Raw genomic sequence first — 14,432 nt, forward strand, 5'->3', positions numbered from 1 at the left:
CCCTCCCTCCTCTTCTTCTTCCACTTCCATGGCTCGCCATTCTGCCGTTGCTACCCTGTTAATCATACACAGACACTTTTTTTTTTTTTTTTTTTTTTTTTTTTTAATAATTCACAGATAATAAACTGAGTTTTTTCCCTATACTGGGATATTATTATTATGACTGCCAACAGTATTAGCTGACCTCTGTCTGGTGTGTATGCAAACGCACACTAACGCACACAGCACTTCAGTCTGAAAGGAAACAATTAGGATAATTCTTCCTCATCTGTTTTCTTTTCCTTTTGCTTTACAAAAAACCCTTTTTGATGTCATAAAGATCAATTTCTTGCACAACCATTTCCATCCAGCTCATAACTGAAAAGAAAATCAATAAGATGGTTATGACCACTGCTGACTGCATTTGAACTGAAACAATTCTGAACTAAATAGAACTCGCATGACAATCGATTAATTGTTTAGTCATTTGTCAAGCAAAAATGTATTTAAAAAAATCTCTGGTTTCAGCTTCTCAAATAATGAAACAATCTGTTTTTCTTGATCTTCTATGAAAATAAACTCAAAACCTTCTGATGGACTGATTTAGACCAAACGACTCTTTTGATTGAGAAAATAATGGGTTGATTAATTAATAATGAAAATATATATTCCAGCTAATCAGAATTAGCTACAGGTATTGTTTCACAAAATGGTTCAAATGTTCATTGGTTCCGAAATGTTCATTCAACCACACTTGAACACAGTTCGTTCTTCTGTCTCCCTTCTGTGTGTTTTCAATTTTTTTAAATGACGTTTTGTGTCTGCGCTTTATTTACAGCAGTGGAAATGTGTTGTTGTGTTGCAGGGATGCCGCGAACATCAAAGGCAGATTAGAACATCTGGTAAGTTCTATTTGACACCCCCCTTTTATCCCCTACAGTACACACACACACACACACACACACACAGGTTATCCACCTTCATTTTTGCATTTGTTGTGGATATTTGCAGGGTTTCTGCATGTGTGCATACCTGTTTGCTCATGGATGAATGAAAGGAGAATCTTTCAGACACACACCCTCCCTCTCTCCTTCTCCCTCTCCCTCGTCCTGTCAGCATGGGGGCCTTTCCTCAGTCTTCTCCCAATCCGTGAATCGGGAGCCCGCTGCAAACGCTCTCCCGGGACAGCCCTGAAAATTTAATAGCCGACGTTTTCCAGCGTTTCTCTCGCTCCTCGCTTTAATACGGGGTCAGAGAGCCGTGCAACAAAGTGAAAAGGTTCTCTCAACTCTTTTTGGGTGGGAAGGAACCGAGGTTTGATGTGCCCCTTATTCCTGGGGATGAATTATAGACAGGGGTCAGCGAGGGTCCTGGCTCTCTGTGGATGTCACATGCCCTCCCTCCCTCGCCTCCCTGCATACTAAACCTGCAGCTCCCAGCACCTTTACGCAAATGACCCCCCCCGCCCCACCACGCACTACGCAAATGACCCTGAATATGCCACACAAATGACCGACCCGAACATTCAAACAGTTCGCAGTAACTCTCCACTTGAGCGAGCGGCAGACCAGATCAAGTTGACCTCAGATTTCAACTTCGTCAAGCTCAGTCGCAGAATTGTTCCATATTATTGACTCTGATTGAAGTGGGAAAAGAGACTGGAGTGATTTTTGCAGATATTTCTCACAGTTTACCTCAAAACTGCTAATGCTATTATTACATGTACGGCTATAATACAGTTACTAAGCACTGTTTGGCTACAGCGGTCTCTAATTCACCGCTCCCTACTTCTTGTTCCACTGTGGTAATTTTTTGAAGGCACTGTACAGTGCATGGATTTCTCACTGAGTTCAGACACTTAAATAAAATGACGGACATTAAATATAGTGCACGATATAGTAATGGTCTAGTTTGGCTTTGGAGACGGTTCAGGTCTGGAGGTGTGATTGATGTGGTACTCCATAAAGGGGGGGGGGGGCAGTCTGAATTATTCAAGAGAGGATTACTTGCATAAACAGTATTAATCAATATGTGTATTGGCAGTTACATCTTGGCAAACATTAGGTAATGTGTGTCTCGTGTTGAGATGAGTCTTCCTCTTAAAGGCAAGCGGAGGAATGTGAACTCATTTCCATAAGACATAAGTGATCCCGGGTCAGTTTATATTGCAGACAAATATAATGTACAGTATATGTACGGGCAGATTGTTCACGTTTTCACACTTGCATCAGGCCAAAGTTACCCTGAATTGTAAATCATATTATGATTTTATTCAAATTTGTTTAACTTATACAGAACAGTGCTAATGCTAAGGAATGTAGACGAGAATGTCTTTTACACAGTTGGGATTGCACACGCGAGTGTGTTTGTGTTAATGTTTCTTGGCACGTTTAAGAAGACCCAGAGTAACAGATTATTACATCGCATTTGATTCGTAGTCTTTATCAGGATCAGCTCAGAGTTTACCGTTACACATTTACACGCAAACACACATTGGTTTGTTTACTAGTGTATTTTTTTTTTTTTTTGAATATATATATCTCTGGGAATTTGAATACGTGAATACTGAGTGTTTGAATTTATGGGTGTGTTTATGCTCATGGGGAGATTGCACCCCGGTCGTCCGCTGCCTGGGGAGCGCAAGACTCTGATTACGATTCGGGACAGAGAACTGTAAATAATGGAGCTCGTCTCCCTCTGAGGTAGAGTTGCAGGGCGGTTTAAAAAAAAAAAAAAAAACACCGTTTCCCCCGCTCTGTGCCTGGCAACATATATCCCTGTAGATTTCTAAACAGGCATTTATGACTCTCTGTTGATGTACTGCTCTTAAGATTAGTGCATCAACCATATTGACACTTATCGTGGTGTCACCGAGCTCAAGTCATATGATTGGACCGGGTCTCTATCGAGGAATTGCTTTTAATTGATTTAGATCATTTGCAATAGCAGTCGTACACTGTTTTGTTGTTCACTAATAACAACAACAACAAAAGGAAACTTTCAGACTGATTCGACAATCAAGCCTCTGTTCAAATGGTTATTGCGCTTGATTCTTCATGATGAATACTAACGTTGCCTCCTCCTGTTAAGTTAACTGTGTGAGCGAACGACTGGTGCAGTAATTAGGTGTGCAATTAAGATTTATGTGGTCTGAGGTTTGTTGTATTGTTCCTGTTTGTTTTGTTTTCGTATTTTCAGCAGATCGACTGAAGGTAGCGAGGATGCATAGGTAGCGATGCAGAGAAAAAGACTGAAGTTAATTGCTCCCAGTGCTCTGCGTTAGTTTCTGCTTTTGAACACTCGCGCGCGCACACACACACACACACACACACACACACACACACACATTTGAGTTGGGCTATGCCTTGCTGTGGGGAGAAATGGAGCCATAGTGAAAGAGGTGGCCTACAGCAGCTAATCAGTCCAGATGCACAGCTTCTAAGAGCGAAGTGGTGGAAAGCCAGCAGCTCAATCAATACATGAGGAATCAGCCTCATCAGGATTACTGGCTCAATCAGCAGCTGTACTCATCGTTCTACCACACACACACACACACACACTGCCCGGGGAAGGGTAGAATAAGAGAGGGGTAGAGGAAGAACAAGGGAGAGAGAGAGGGAGAGCAGAGAGCAGAGGAGGCGGATCAGTCTGGGGTTTCAGGTTGAGGTCACGAGTCACAGAAAACTGAAATGACACATCTGTGTTGTCATTGGAGCCTTTGCGTTGATGTCTTGATGGGACACAGTAGACATTTTGTGAAAGCTTTGAGAAGGTCCTTTTAAAGTTTGTGATTTTAATCGTATTAATAGACACATTGTTTAAATGGAATTGTTTGCATATGAACGGTACTTACACCAAATTGTAGTAAGTAAAAAGTAATTCATCAAACCCTTCGTGATCTCATTTTTTGTGGAAAAATAGGTCTCGGTATTAAATGATGAATTCAAATGTTTCTGCACCATTCAGAAGCTTAAATTGATCCCTTAAGTCTCAAAGGTTGTGCAGTAAACCTACTTTTTCCTGCAGCATTTCTTACCTATAGTTCACACAATCAGTGATCACTACAATCATTACCATATCTGACCTGCTGTCACAGAAATTTAATTTCTGTGTTGTGTAGTTGTCCCTCTAATAATGATTTACGGTAATTTTGTCACTAAGTTCGACAATTCTTCAAACCATTGTTGCCTAAATGGCCTTCACACCTTTCCTCAGACAGTATTAGTATTACTAGATGAGGTCAGCTGTTTAACTTGTCATTGTCAGCCGGATGGTAAAATTGTACTTGTTGAGTAAAGTAATCCAGGGATACAATACATGGGTTCACCATCAGTGGAGCAAAGTATTAAAAACTCTCTTCAAGTAGCTCCATATGGTTTTTAACGTCATGATGACACAGGAATATGCTCAGATACCAAAATGGAAAAAATGGAAACTTCTTTTAATCCCAGCATTTCCCCAAACTAAAAGTAAAAAGGGGCATTGTGTCTTCTTAAGACCTTCTGATTCTCTTCGTGTGAAAGTGTTGTACTGCATCGACGATGTATTCATGCAAAGGTGCTGCGCATCACTTTTTATTCTTTTGTCATCTGAAAAGGTAGCGTCACCAGGCTTGCATTGCACATGGCTTTCTTCAGGGATGGCTGATGGCGTCCCTTGGCGAGTTGAAGAGTTTACTCCGGCAAATAGCCGTGTTGGGCTACTGACAGATAGGCAACAGCAGCTGTAGTTAGGAAGGACGACACACTCGCACACCAAGCATGTGACAAACCCTCCTCAATAGGACTCAATATGGCAGTGAGCTGACTTTGAGCTGTTTTGGTGTAAAATACAAGAAGTTGAAGGGAGTTCGGAGGTCAGACGTTTTAAAATGATCATTTATTTTCTTTGTTCTGTTTCCGTCCTTAATTGTCTCATTAAACACCAGCTCTTTATCTCTCACTGTATCTCCTTCTCTTTCTTTCTTTGTCTTTGTCTCTGTCTGTCTTTCTTCCTCTCTAATATGATCGTATAGGATAAAGAGGTGAAAACAGCTCAGAGAGAGATATATATATATTCTGGGCAGATAAAGGAGGGCAAGGGGAGGTGGGGGGGTGTTGATAATCTGCAAACAGATTTCCATGCTTATTACACTAATGATTTCATGATATTTGATGTGGCAGCGGGGGTGGGGAGGATGTGAGTGGGGTGGGGTGGTCTCTTTCTCTCTCTCATCTCGGCGGCGCGGCTAAATGATGGAGTAATTTGAGTGACCTCTGACTCGGGGCAGGCCCAGATGTAATTGCATGTCATTCTGGCAGGGAAGGGGGGGGGGGGGGGTCCACAAAATACAAAGTATTCCCTGGTCTTTCCCTCCTCTCTCGCATATCACTTATTTTTCTGTCTCCTTTTCATGTGTCCTCGTCACTGTCTCGCGCTCCGTCGTGTTGCCTGTCTCACGTCAGCTCGCTCCTCGAGTGTCTCCAAAAAAAACACCCCCCCCCCCCCCCCCCCCCCCCCCCACACACCACCCACCACAAAAAAACCCCCCCCCCCCCCCCCCTCCCCCAAACAAAAGAAAGATTGCATTAATTTTCAAATGATGATATTACATTAAGCTTCGAGATCTCATATATCAAAACGTGAGAACTACTCCCTTACTGTATGTGCTTCATCTTAATGGTATCGCTGGATGTCAAGGGCATGGAGGAAATTAAATCGGAAAGTGCAGATAGACCAAAGAAGATATTATCTCTGGATGATTGCAGTTTTGATAGGTATTCCAGTGAATTTCATTTTCTCTGGATGGGGAGAAGATGAGTTAGCCTGCACATTTGCTCATTTTTCTTCTACATGATTTATGTGAGTTGAGTATAAAACTCTCTCCGTCTTACACCCCCCCCCCCCCCCCCCCTCACCCACACCGCCTCCCCCTTTTATCAGGAACACATACATGCATGCGCTTCCACGCGCGCGCACACACACGCGCGTGCACACACGCGCGTGCACACGGGGCAGTAAATTACTGCCTTTGAGTTGTATCTTGTCTGGGGCAGTTTATATTTGTATGTGTACTTCTTGTATGTGGGAAAACTGCAGTGCATGGGGCTTTGTGTGTTTGTTTGCACGTGCATGTTTTAGCGCGTGTGTGTGTGTGTGTGCGCGCGTGTGTGTGTTTGCATGAATACATGCGCGTGAGATAGCAGCATAGCCATCAGCGGGAATGATTCCAGGGAGACGGGGGAGTGTCATTACTCAGACTTGTTTACATTCTAAATACGTAATGAAATCTTGTTGGTAATAATGACGGGAATAAAAGTTTGGGAAATTGTAAAAGTGGTGAAGTTTGAGAAATGAGCCCCGGCCTGTGAAATAGCATTTGGGGGCAGGAAACGACATTATTATGCAGTGCTCCTGCCTGCCTGAGACATGAAGATGAACTGCTGGCGGGCCATAAAATGCTGTTAGCCCTAGCCTGAAGTATGGCACATTGTAAAAGAGCCCTGATCCCATATTGCCATTATATATAAAAGTATAGCCATACACAACATTATTTTTCATATAAGATGAGCTCCGATACAGTGGCCCAGGCCCCCCAAATACATACACTGATAGGCAGATTTTTTTTCCCCTCTCCTTATAAAATATATAAATAAACATATTGCCATGGAACCCATCTCTGCCCTGATCTTATAGACCTCGATATTAAAAACAGAAGTATTGCATTTTCTAGGGGCTCTGTTTTCCCCTGTCCTCTTTGGGGTTTGGGATATATCAGTGTGTTTGTTAAGGGGAGCGGGAGGGAGGCGCAGAGGAAGAGGAGTCGATGAGGAGAATGCAACAAATGAAAGAAAATGGAAACAGATGAAGACTTTAAAAATATAATGAGATGAATATTGAGCATATCAACTCCAGCATAAAGAGAGTGTATATTGAAACTGTTTATTGACAGATAATAATGCTCACAGTGGTGCAATTAAGATTAATGTTACCGCAGATGGGCTCAAGATAGTGTTTTGAAACTGTCAGGTGAGTTTACTCAAACCCACATTGAATCGTATTCATTCATTTATTCATTCAGATTCTTTACTTTTGGGTGGAGTATAGGGAGCAGGGAAGAGCAAATGCTAATATTGTTTATAAGAATGTATTCACACATTTTTACAGCAGCGGTGATTTTATGTCCCTACAAATTGTTAAAGAAAAAAAGAAGTTTCTTTGGTAAACTTACTTCACCGAGAGGACAGAGAGACAAAGTCACCGATCTGTCCTTCTGTATGTCTCTGTGCTTCGTGAGCATACACCATTTACATAAGTATATTTAATTTGGTTTATGTCAGCACTAAGAAAATTGATTATTTGCATTATCTCTAAAACTAATACTCAAGTATGTCAATATGAATGTTTAAAATCACCAAACAAACATTTACTTAAAGGGTTATAAAGGACTGTGAACAATTAAGTCTCCGAGCAGTGGATGAATATGTGGTTGCTCACCTAATGTATCTTTAAAAAGCTACACCTGCTATATCTATGACATCACATTTCTATTTTTATCATATTTAAATGCAGGTTTACAATTAGACAATAGCTAGCTAATCTGTTATGTTGTCATTTTCAAAAGTAATCCTGAAACTTTGATGCTCTTAAAGGTGCCAGATTTCGATTGCCTCTCAACATGTCGACAGCGAGCCGCCGGCTCGTAGCTAGCGGTGTTAACGGTGCAAGCAATGGCGAAAGTGCTGACACAGCTAACAGTGTTTACCTGGGGGGGGGGCACAGGAGGGAGGGTGCTACGCTTCTGTGACAGCACTGGCAGTCGGGACAGCGTAACCGCCATATGAGAGCAGTGCAGAGCTGAGCCTGGAACTGAACATGGTGGTCGTTGCTTGAGTGACGGATAACGTCAGCAGGCGATGACTAAAAGTAACCAAAAGTGTTGCTCGTCTGCTTGCATGAGTCTTGATGTATGCTGCCGTTAAACCGTACTTTATTAAGTCTTTCTCTTTTTCCTGTGTCTCTTCCTGCTCCGTTGTAAATATATTCTTGTTTTGGTAGGATAGAGCGAGTTAAAGCGGTCTAACTATCTGACCAGAGTCTGGCCATTTACGGCCTATCTGACCGTTGTTTGGCCTCCCTAACAGGCATTTATTAATTTGCTTACCCACCATACTTTGTCTGGTCCGCCTCTGGTCCAATAATGATAATAGTCCCTTTGGCCAGACCATGACTACAAATAGATGACGTTTCCTGCATGCACTGCCTCATTATACACTGTGCCGCATTGTTTTTAACCAAGCCGAGTGAGGGGTTATTTATTTTTCTAATGGGACGTGTTTATTTTTGACTAATGGGACAGACGCTGTGCACTTAGGCTCAGCTAAGCGTGTCTCGGTGTGTCTGTCGTCGCTGTGGTGAGGTAAGGGAACAAGCTGGAGGCCTACCGCAGGCACACAGGACTTCCTGGCACATTTAGGGCAGGAGTTAGCCCGAGTCGAGCGGGTGTGGGTGTCAGTGCTGGCAATAATAATCCCAAAATAGTAGGTTCATTTATGACAGCTACTTGAAAAGGAGGATGTTTATAAAAAAGAAAAAGCCCTTCCTTTACACCTCGAGGGAGAGAAAAATACATTTCCTACTGTATGTTGTTGGTCACACGTATGTGTGGCAGGGATTGGCTCTGTGTGTGGAGGAAAGGAAAGAAGGCAGGATTTTAACTTCTCTATGATGGCCGGCTTGTCACCCCGCTTTTGAATGTGGCCGTTCGGAACGACTGTGAAACGTGGTTTGATGACATGTTATTTGATGTCCAAGCGTAGTCCCGCCTTTAAGACGGCTGTGGCTCGGTTAGTAAAACAGATGATCCATTACTCGTAGGTTTAGTGGTGCGGTTCTCCTTGTCCTGAATGTCAAAGTGACCACGAGCGAGACACTGAATTGAGAGTGCTTGTAAAGTCCTTGGCACATCTGCTATATGACTAACCATTAGTCTCTACATTTGTACTTTCTAAAACTCCTCTCTGATGGCTATGTCTGAGCCATTCTTCCTGACCTTTCCTCTTTGTCGCACTCTCCCTCTGTTTGTCTCTGAAGAAAACAAAAACAAAAACACTAAATCTATCTGTCTGTCTTGTCTTTTGCCCCCCTCTGCCTGTTTCCCCTCTCCTCACAGTGTGATAATCTAAAGCCCCTGTGCTGCTCATTTCCAAAACACACTCCCAACTTCCTCCCTCTAAATGCGCGCACACACACACACACACACACACACACACACACACACACACACACACACACAGAGTCCTTCCCTCCGAGTCTCATGTTTGTTTGTGTGAGTCGGAAAAGGCGCAGTTCTAATTGAGGGGCGAAGCCTCTTCAGATGCAGCGGGTGCCTCTTTCCCAGTGGGGGGAACACAGTTCTGCCTCTGGGGAGCACAATTAACGCCTTTTTATTGTTTACTAATGAATTACACACAGAGGAAGCGGGCATGCGTGTGTGAATTAGAGAGAAAAATAGAGAGTTTGTCGGGAAGCGAAAACATGCGATGTCGTGCGCGTGTGCTTGTGTGTGGGTTCTGTATCATTATGTTTGCTTAGTTGTGAGTTGACTTCTAAGTATCTTTTACATCCCTTGATAATTTGATATTAATTGGCCTGTTTCCACCTTCATTTGGTTTCTTTAGGCAGGAAAGCACACGCTTGTCCTGATTCTTCCTTTTTCTCTTTTCTGCTTTCATTGAAAAATAATAATTCAATGCAGAATCACACATGGAAGAACACTGCTGCGATGCTCAATACTAAAACTTTTAAGAATGTTACACACCGCTGGCCGCACGCCAATCATTGATGTTAGAGCAGGTGTTTTTCCATGAGCGCTTTGACATCACCGACTTTTGTCGGCAGGACAAGAAGTTGCTTGAAAAGTTTTAACGGCGGCAGACAACGCAGCGGTAGTTTTCTATTCTGTGTGATTCAGTGTTGTATTACCCGCAGCTAGCAGGACTGTGTGTGTGTGTGTGTGTGTGTGTGTGTGTGTGTGTGTGTGTGTGCATTGAGGATGCATGGACTAACACATGCCTTAAGGCCTATGTAAACAAATGCTAATGTAATTACTGACGGGGGCGTTTTGAAAATCTGTAACTAAGATGATTGCACAGCACACACTGATCAGGTTAGTTACGACGTGATGTGCTGTTGCTTTAAAAGACCGGTTGCACCAAGACTGATTCCTGTGTCATTCTCAGTGTTTAGCAGACTAAGCCCTTTACCATTTAATTGGGTTATTTTATAGCTTGTAAACCTCGCTTTTGCTGTAAAGAAGATGCTTGAAAGCAACAAAAAAAAGACAGATTTTAGCCCATATCACTTTTTCATGAGGGGTAATAGAAAGTGTGTGTGTGTGTGTGTGTGTGTGTGTGTGTGTGTGTGTGTGTGTGTGTACGTCTGTGTGTGGGTGAAGGCCTCAAGTGTTCCTCCTCTTCTCAGCATAATAGTGATTAGTAATTTCAGCTGTCGAGCAGTGCCAGTCAGCGTGAGCGTGATCCACTATATCACCTGCTACAGGGGATACACACACGCACGCACACACACACTCACACACACATCGATGTTGCGTTAAGTGTGCGTCAGTCTGTCTGCAGTGCCTTGATGTGCGTTCTCCGTCTAGAATACAGCACCCTGACATCGCTACATTAAAGGGGGTCATTATATTTCCCTGGCTGCCACCGAAAGGTGACGTTTTTACAAAGTGACAAGTTTACAGTTTGATAAATCAGATTTTTTTTTTGCTGTGGGTGGGGTGGGTACCCAGGAGAAGGGATGGTGGGAGGAAGAGGCAAGTTGTCTGTGGAGGAGGAGGAGGAGGAGGAGGGAGGGAGGGAGGGCGGGCGCGCTGCCTGTCAGCGACGCCCCGGCCCTGTCGTCTAAATGATGCTCCCAGGCAGCAGATTCAGATCCCATCCCCATTAGCATTTAATTTCTCTCTAATCCTACACACCGTCTCCACCGCTGCATGGTAACGAGGGCCGCCGTGCCACGGCAGCGCCAGAGAAAAGAAAAAAAAAAAACCCTCCGAGAGCAATCTGCAGCCTGCTCGCCTTTTACAGCCCTGTCGTAGCCATCATTCTTCCGTGACAATTAAGACCCTCAAATCTAATAGCAGTGATATTGGAATTACAGCAAGACCCTTTTGAGGGCATGTCAGGAAAATGGGCTGCGCCTCCCAATACAGCTGTCAAAGCACAAGGCCCTCCCCCCATTCATGCCCGCTAAGCGTTTCAGATGCACACACACACACACACACACACACATGGGATGGGGAATATGTTGAGTCTTTGGCTGTGATCTTTGTAAAATGTGCTCTCTGTGCCCTCTTATCCAAGTCTCCAAAGACTTGTTACAGCAGCTTTTGTTTTCTCTCTTCTCCTCTCACTCTCTCTCTTTGTCTCTAAATTTCTCTTCATCTCTTCCTCATTGATTCTCCCTGGTGTGTCAGAGATGTTGTTGCTTTCTGTTTTTCCACCAGCAGGTTTTTTTTTTATATACAGATGATTAGGCTCGTAGATTGGTGAAGTTGTCCCTTGGTGCTCTGTGAGGACAGTTTAAGGGGGGAACATTCACTCTAATGGTTGCAGTTAAAGATTATCATGGGTAAAATATATCGATGCCTAAGGGACACAACAGTTTTGCAGATTACATAGATAACGTTGTGTCAGTGGGGGGGCTGTCGGTCCTGTTATGAACTGCGCTTTGTGATAACTGAGGCAGCAGGATGGGATACTAACCTAACTTTCTCTTCTTGTTGTCTGTCCGTCACTCTCCTGCAGACTCCAGCAGAGCAGGCGAAAGTCCGAATGCACATGGTCCTGGAGGCCGCAGGTAAGATGGGATGATTGCTCTGTTTCTCTTCCCATTTAAAAAAATAAATAAATAAATAAAAATGTTCTGTTCCAATGTGGTTCAGAGCTGTTGCTGTGACACTTGTCAGTTATGGTCACTCACTCATTCGGGGATGCTAGCTTGAAGGCAGAAAGTGAGAATACTGTGTAGCATTCATAAACACCCCCCCCCCCGTGACATCACATCACCTAAGGGTTGTGCAGTCACAAGTATTTACGACGTGTTTATGGTGATATATTTGGAGATATTGTGAGTATTCACTCTGTTTCTTTCTTTACTTTTATGCATATAGATGACGGGAAACTTGTCGAGCCGTGTACTGTTTAGACATTTGGTGAAAGGGGCAGAGTGTGTTGATCCATCGATCTATCGATCTTATGATCAACGATCAAATATAATGGATGCAAAGAAAACATCCATTGGTATAATCGTCTTCGAGATATCTTTATGTTTAAATTCCCATGGCACGTCTGTGTCACCATGTCCATCCAAAGGCACCTTCCTGCAGAGAACAGAGAGTTGATATAAGTCTAACTGACTGTTAAATGGGCATCTGATATTGTCTCATAATAAATGCTGGCCCCTGAGTCGAATCAAATTAAAATAGTATTGTGGGAGACTTTGTGATGTCAGCTCATATTGTATCGTCTTAAGAAATTGATAAAATATCTAATCATCACCCAACTCCTTTATGCTGCACAATGTGCCCAATGTAAAGCCACTTTGTAGATATAAAGATATATTGATATTGTATACCCGGGAATAATATGGAGACTTTATTTTTTTAGCCGTATTTTGCAACTATCCGAGCTTGTACGCACACTTCACTGTAGACCTGGACAGGTTTCCTACTTGTTTTCCCACACACAGAGTCACAGCACCCCTCCCAACACATGCACACACACGACCACAATCTCTCACACACAGACAGACAAATGCATACACACACTCTCCTGCTCTCCGCTCTGAGTGCTTCTGGGCCCATATTCACTGCAGCTTAATTTCAAACACTCCTCCCAGTACATAAGTCATAGTTGTCACCATGCACGCGGTGTATATATTCCAGTGTGTATTCGAGGGGTAGAGTTGCGAGCCAGATGTGACAGGCAGAGATTGACTGTGGAGAAAGATGTCTTCATGTTTACAGTCATGCGCGCACACACACACGGTCCCAGCACTTCAGAACAGAGCTCTAATTTCACCACAGGAAATATATGAAAGAAGCCGGCATCTATACATCATCTATAAAGCACCCAGCAGCCACACACTAACTTCACTTAAGACCTGCCTTATTGTACGCCACAGATCAACGCCGCAATTCCTTTTCTGTGATTTCCCTGATTTTTAACTTTCTGAAGCATACTTTACATACTTCATCATACTTTGAAACATAGTTTACACGTGGGAATTTCGGATATTTGGAGGACAATTGGACTTCTGTGTTCGGTTGCTTAAATATTTTCTCAGTTGTACATCGGACACAGCCCCGCACTCCCTGCCACCTTGAGGCTAATGTTGCGCTAATGGTGGGGAAGCATCATAAAATTGAGCATGTGGCTTTGAGTGCAGTGGGCCAGACTGGTGCAGACACAGGCCCAGGGCCAAACGTGGGACTAGTGGAGAGGCTTCAATGCACTGGACATGTCTCTGGTTTTCTTCTCTTTCCTAGAGGCTTCCAGTAGAACAGGTTTATGGCTCAGTCAAAGATGGTCTGAACCAGAGAGCCCATTCTGGCCTGTATCAGGCCTTCAGGTGCCTGTGATAATATCGCTCATAACGATCTACAGTAATATATATTGGACTACAGAGTTTTACTTGATAAAGCAATTTATTTGTGGTACTAGGACTGATTCATGATTTTATTTCTGCTGCCTTTCCTCTGTCTTGTGGTGGACCATTGAGTGCCCTCGCTAATTGAAATCATGTTTTTGTAATTTGATATATTTAATGATATCTTTTTCTTCTGAAGTCCTCTGACCCTGCGGCTGCTAAGTCCTCAATTCATCCCTGTCGCATCTCTTCTTCTCTCCATTTGCTTTTCTCTCGTCCCTCTCTGTCTATCTTTTCCTCTCACTCTCCGTCCCACTGTCTTTGTTCCAGCGTTTCTAGCGGACAGAGGGAGATAGGGATAGAAAGAGGGAGGGACGGAGGGCGAGAAGGAAGCAGCAGATGTTGGGAGGTTGTGTGAATGTTAATGTCCTGACGTAGCCGTGGAGCTTAAGCCTCCTCCTCCTCCTCCTTCTTCCCTCCGTTCCTCTCTGAGCGCCCGCCAGGCTTTCTCTCTCGGGGTCTCCTGACATCCTTAAAGCCCGTGGCTCTCCTCTCCTCTTCTCTCCTCCACCTCTTTCTCTCCCATCCCCTCCCTCCCACCTTTTGTCCGTCTATGGACTCTCTCTAGTCAGTAGAGAGCAGATCATCCCATGGCTAAAGCGGCTCAGGCCTTTGTGTTGGGGGGCTCTGTGGACCTGTAATGAGCCCCGTCGGCTGGCCCGCTGGCCTGCTTAGCGCTCACTGGGGGCTTTGAGAGTGCGCGTGTGTGTGTGTGTGTGTGTGTGTGTGTGTGTGTGTGTGTGTGTGTG

At 43.8% G+C, this 14,432-nt stretch overlaps 1 protein-coding gene across 2 annotated transcripts in view; it reads left to right on the top strand.

The window, feature by feature from the left end:
* The window catches only part of rsrc1 (arginine/serine-rich coiled-coil 1), a 107,776-nt gene that overhangs the window by 40,760 nt on the left and 52,584 nt on the right, over nucleotides 1–14,432 (top strand). For both annotated transcript variants that reach the window (XM_031861189.1, XM_031861190.1), the window contains exons 5-6: nucleotides 845–881; nucleotides 11,781–11,832. In XM_031861189.1, the coding sequence (XP_031717049.1) occupies nucleotides 845–881; nucleotides 11,781–11,832 (89 nt within the window). The remainder of the gene's footprint in view (nucleotides 1–844; nucleotides 882–11,780; nucleotides 11,833–14,432) is intronic.

The sequence above is a fragment of the Anarrhichthys ocellatus genome, unplaced genomic scaffold, assembly GCF_004355925.1.
Source record: "Anarrhichthys ocellatus isolate YVR2014 unplaced genomic scaffold, GSC_Weel_1.0 scaffold24, whole genome shotgun sequence".
Taxonomy (NCBI): Eukaryota; Metazoa; Chordata; class Actinopteri; order Perciformes; family Anarhichadidae; genus Anarrhichthys; species Anarrhichthys ocellatus.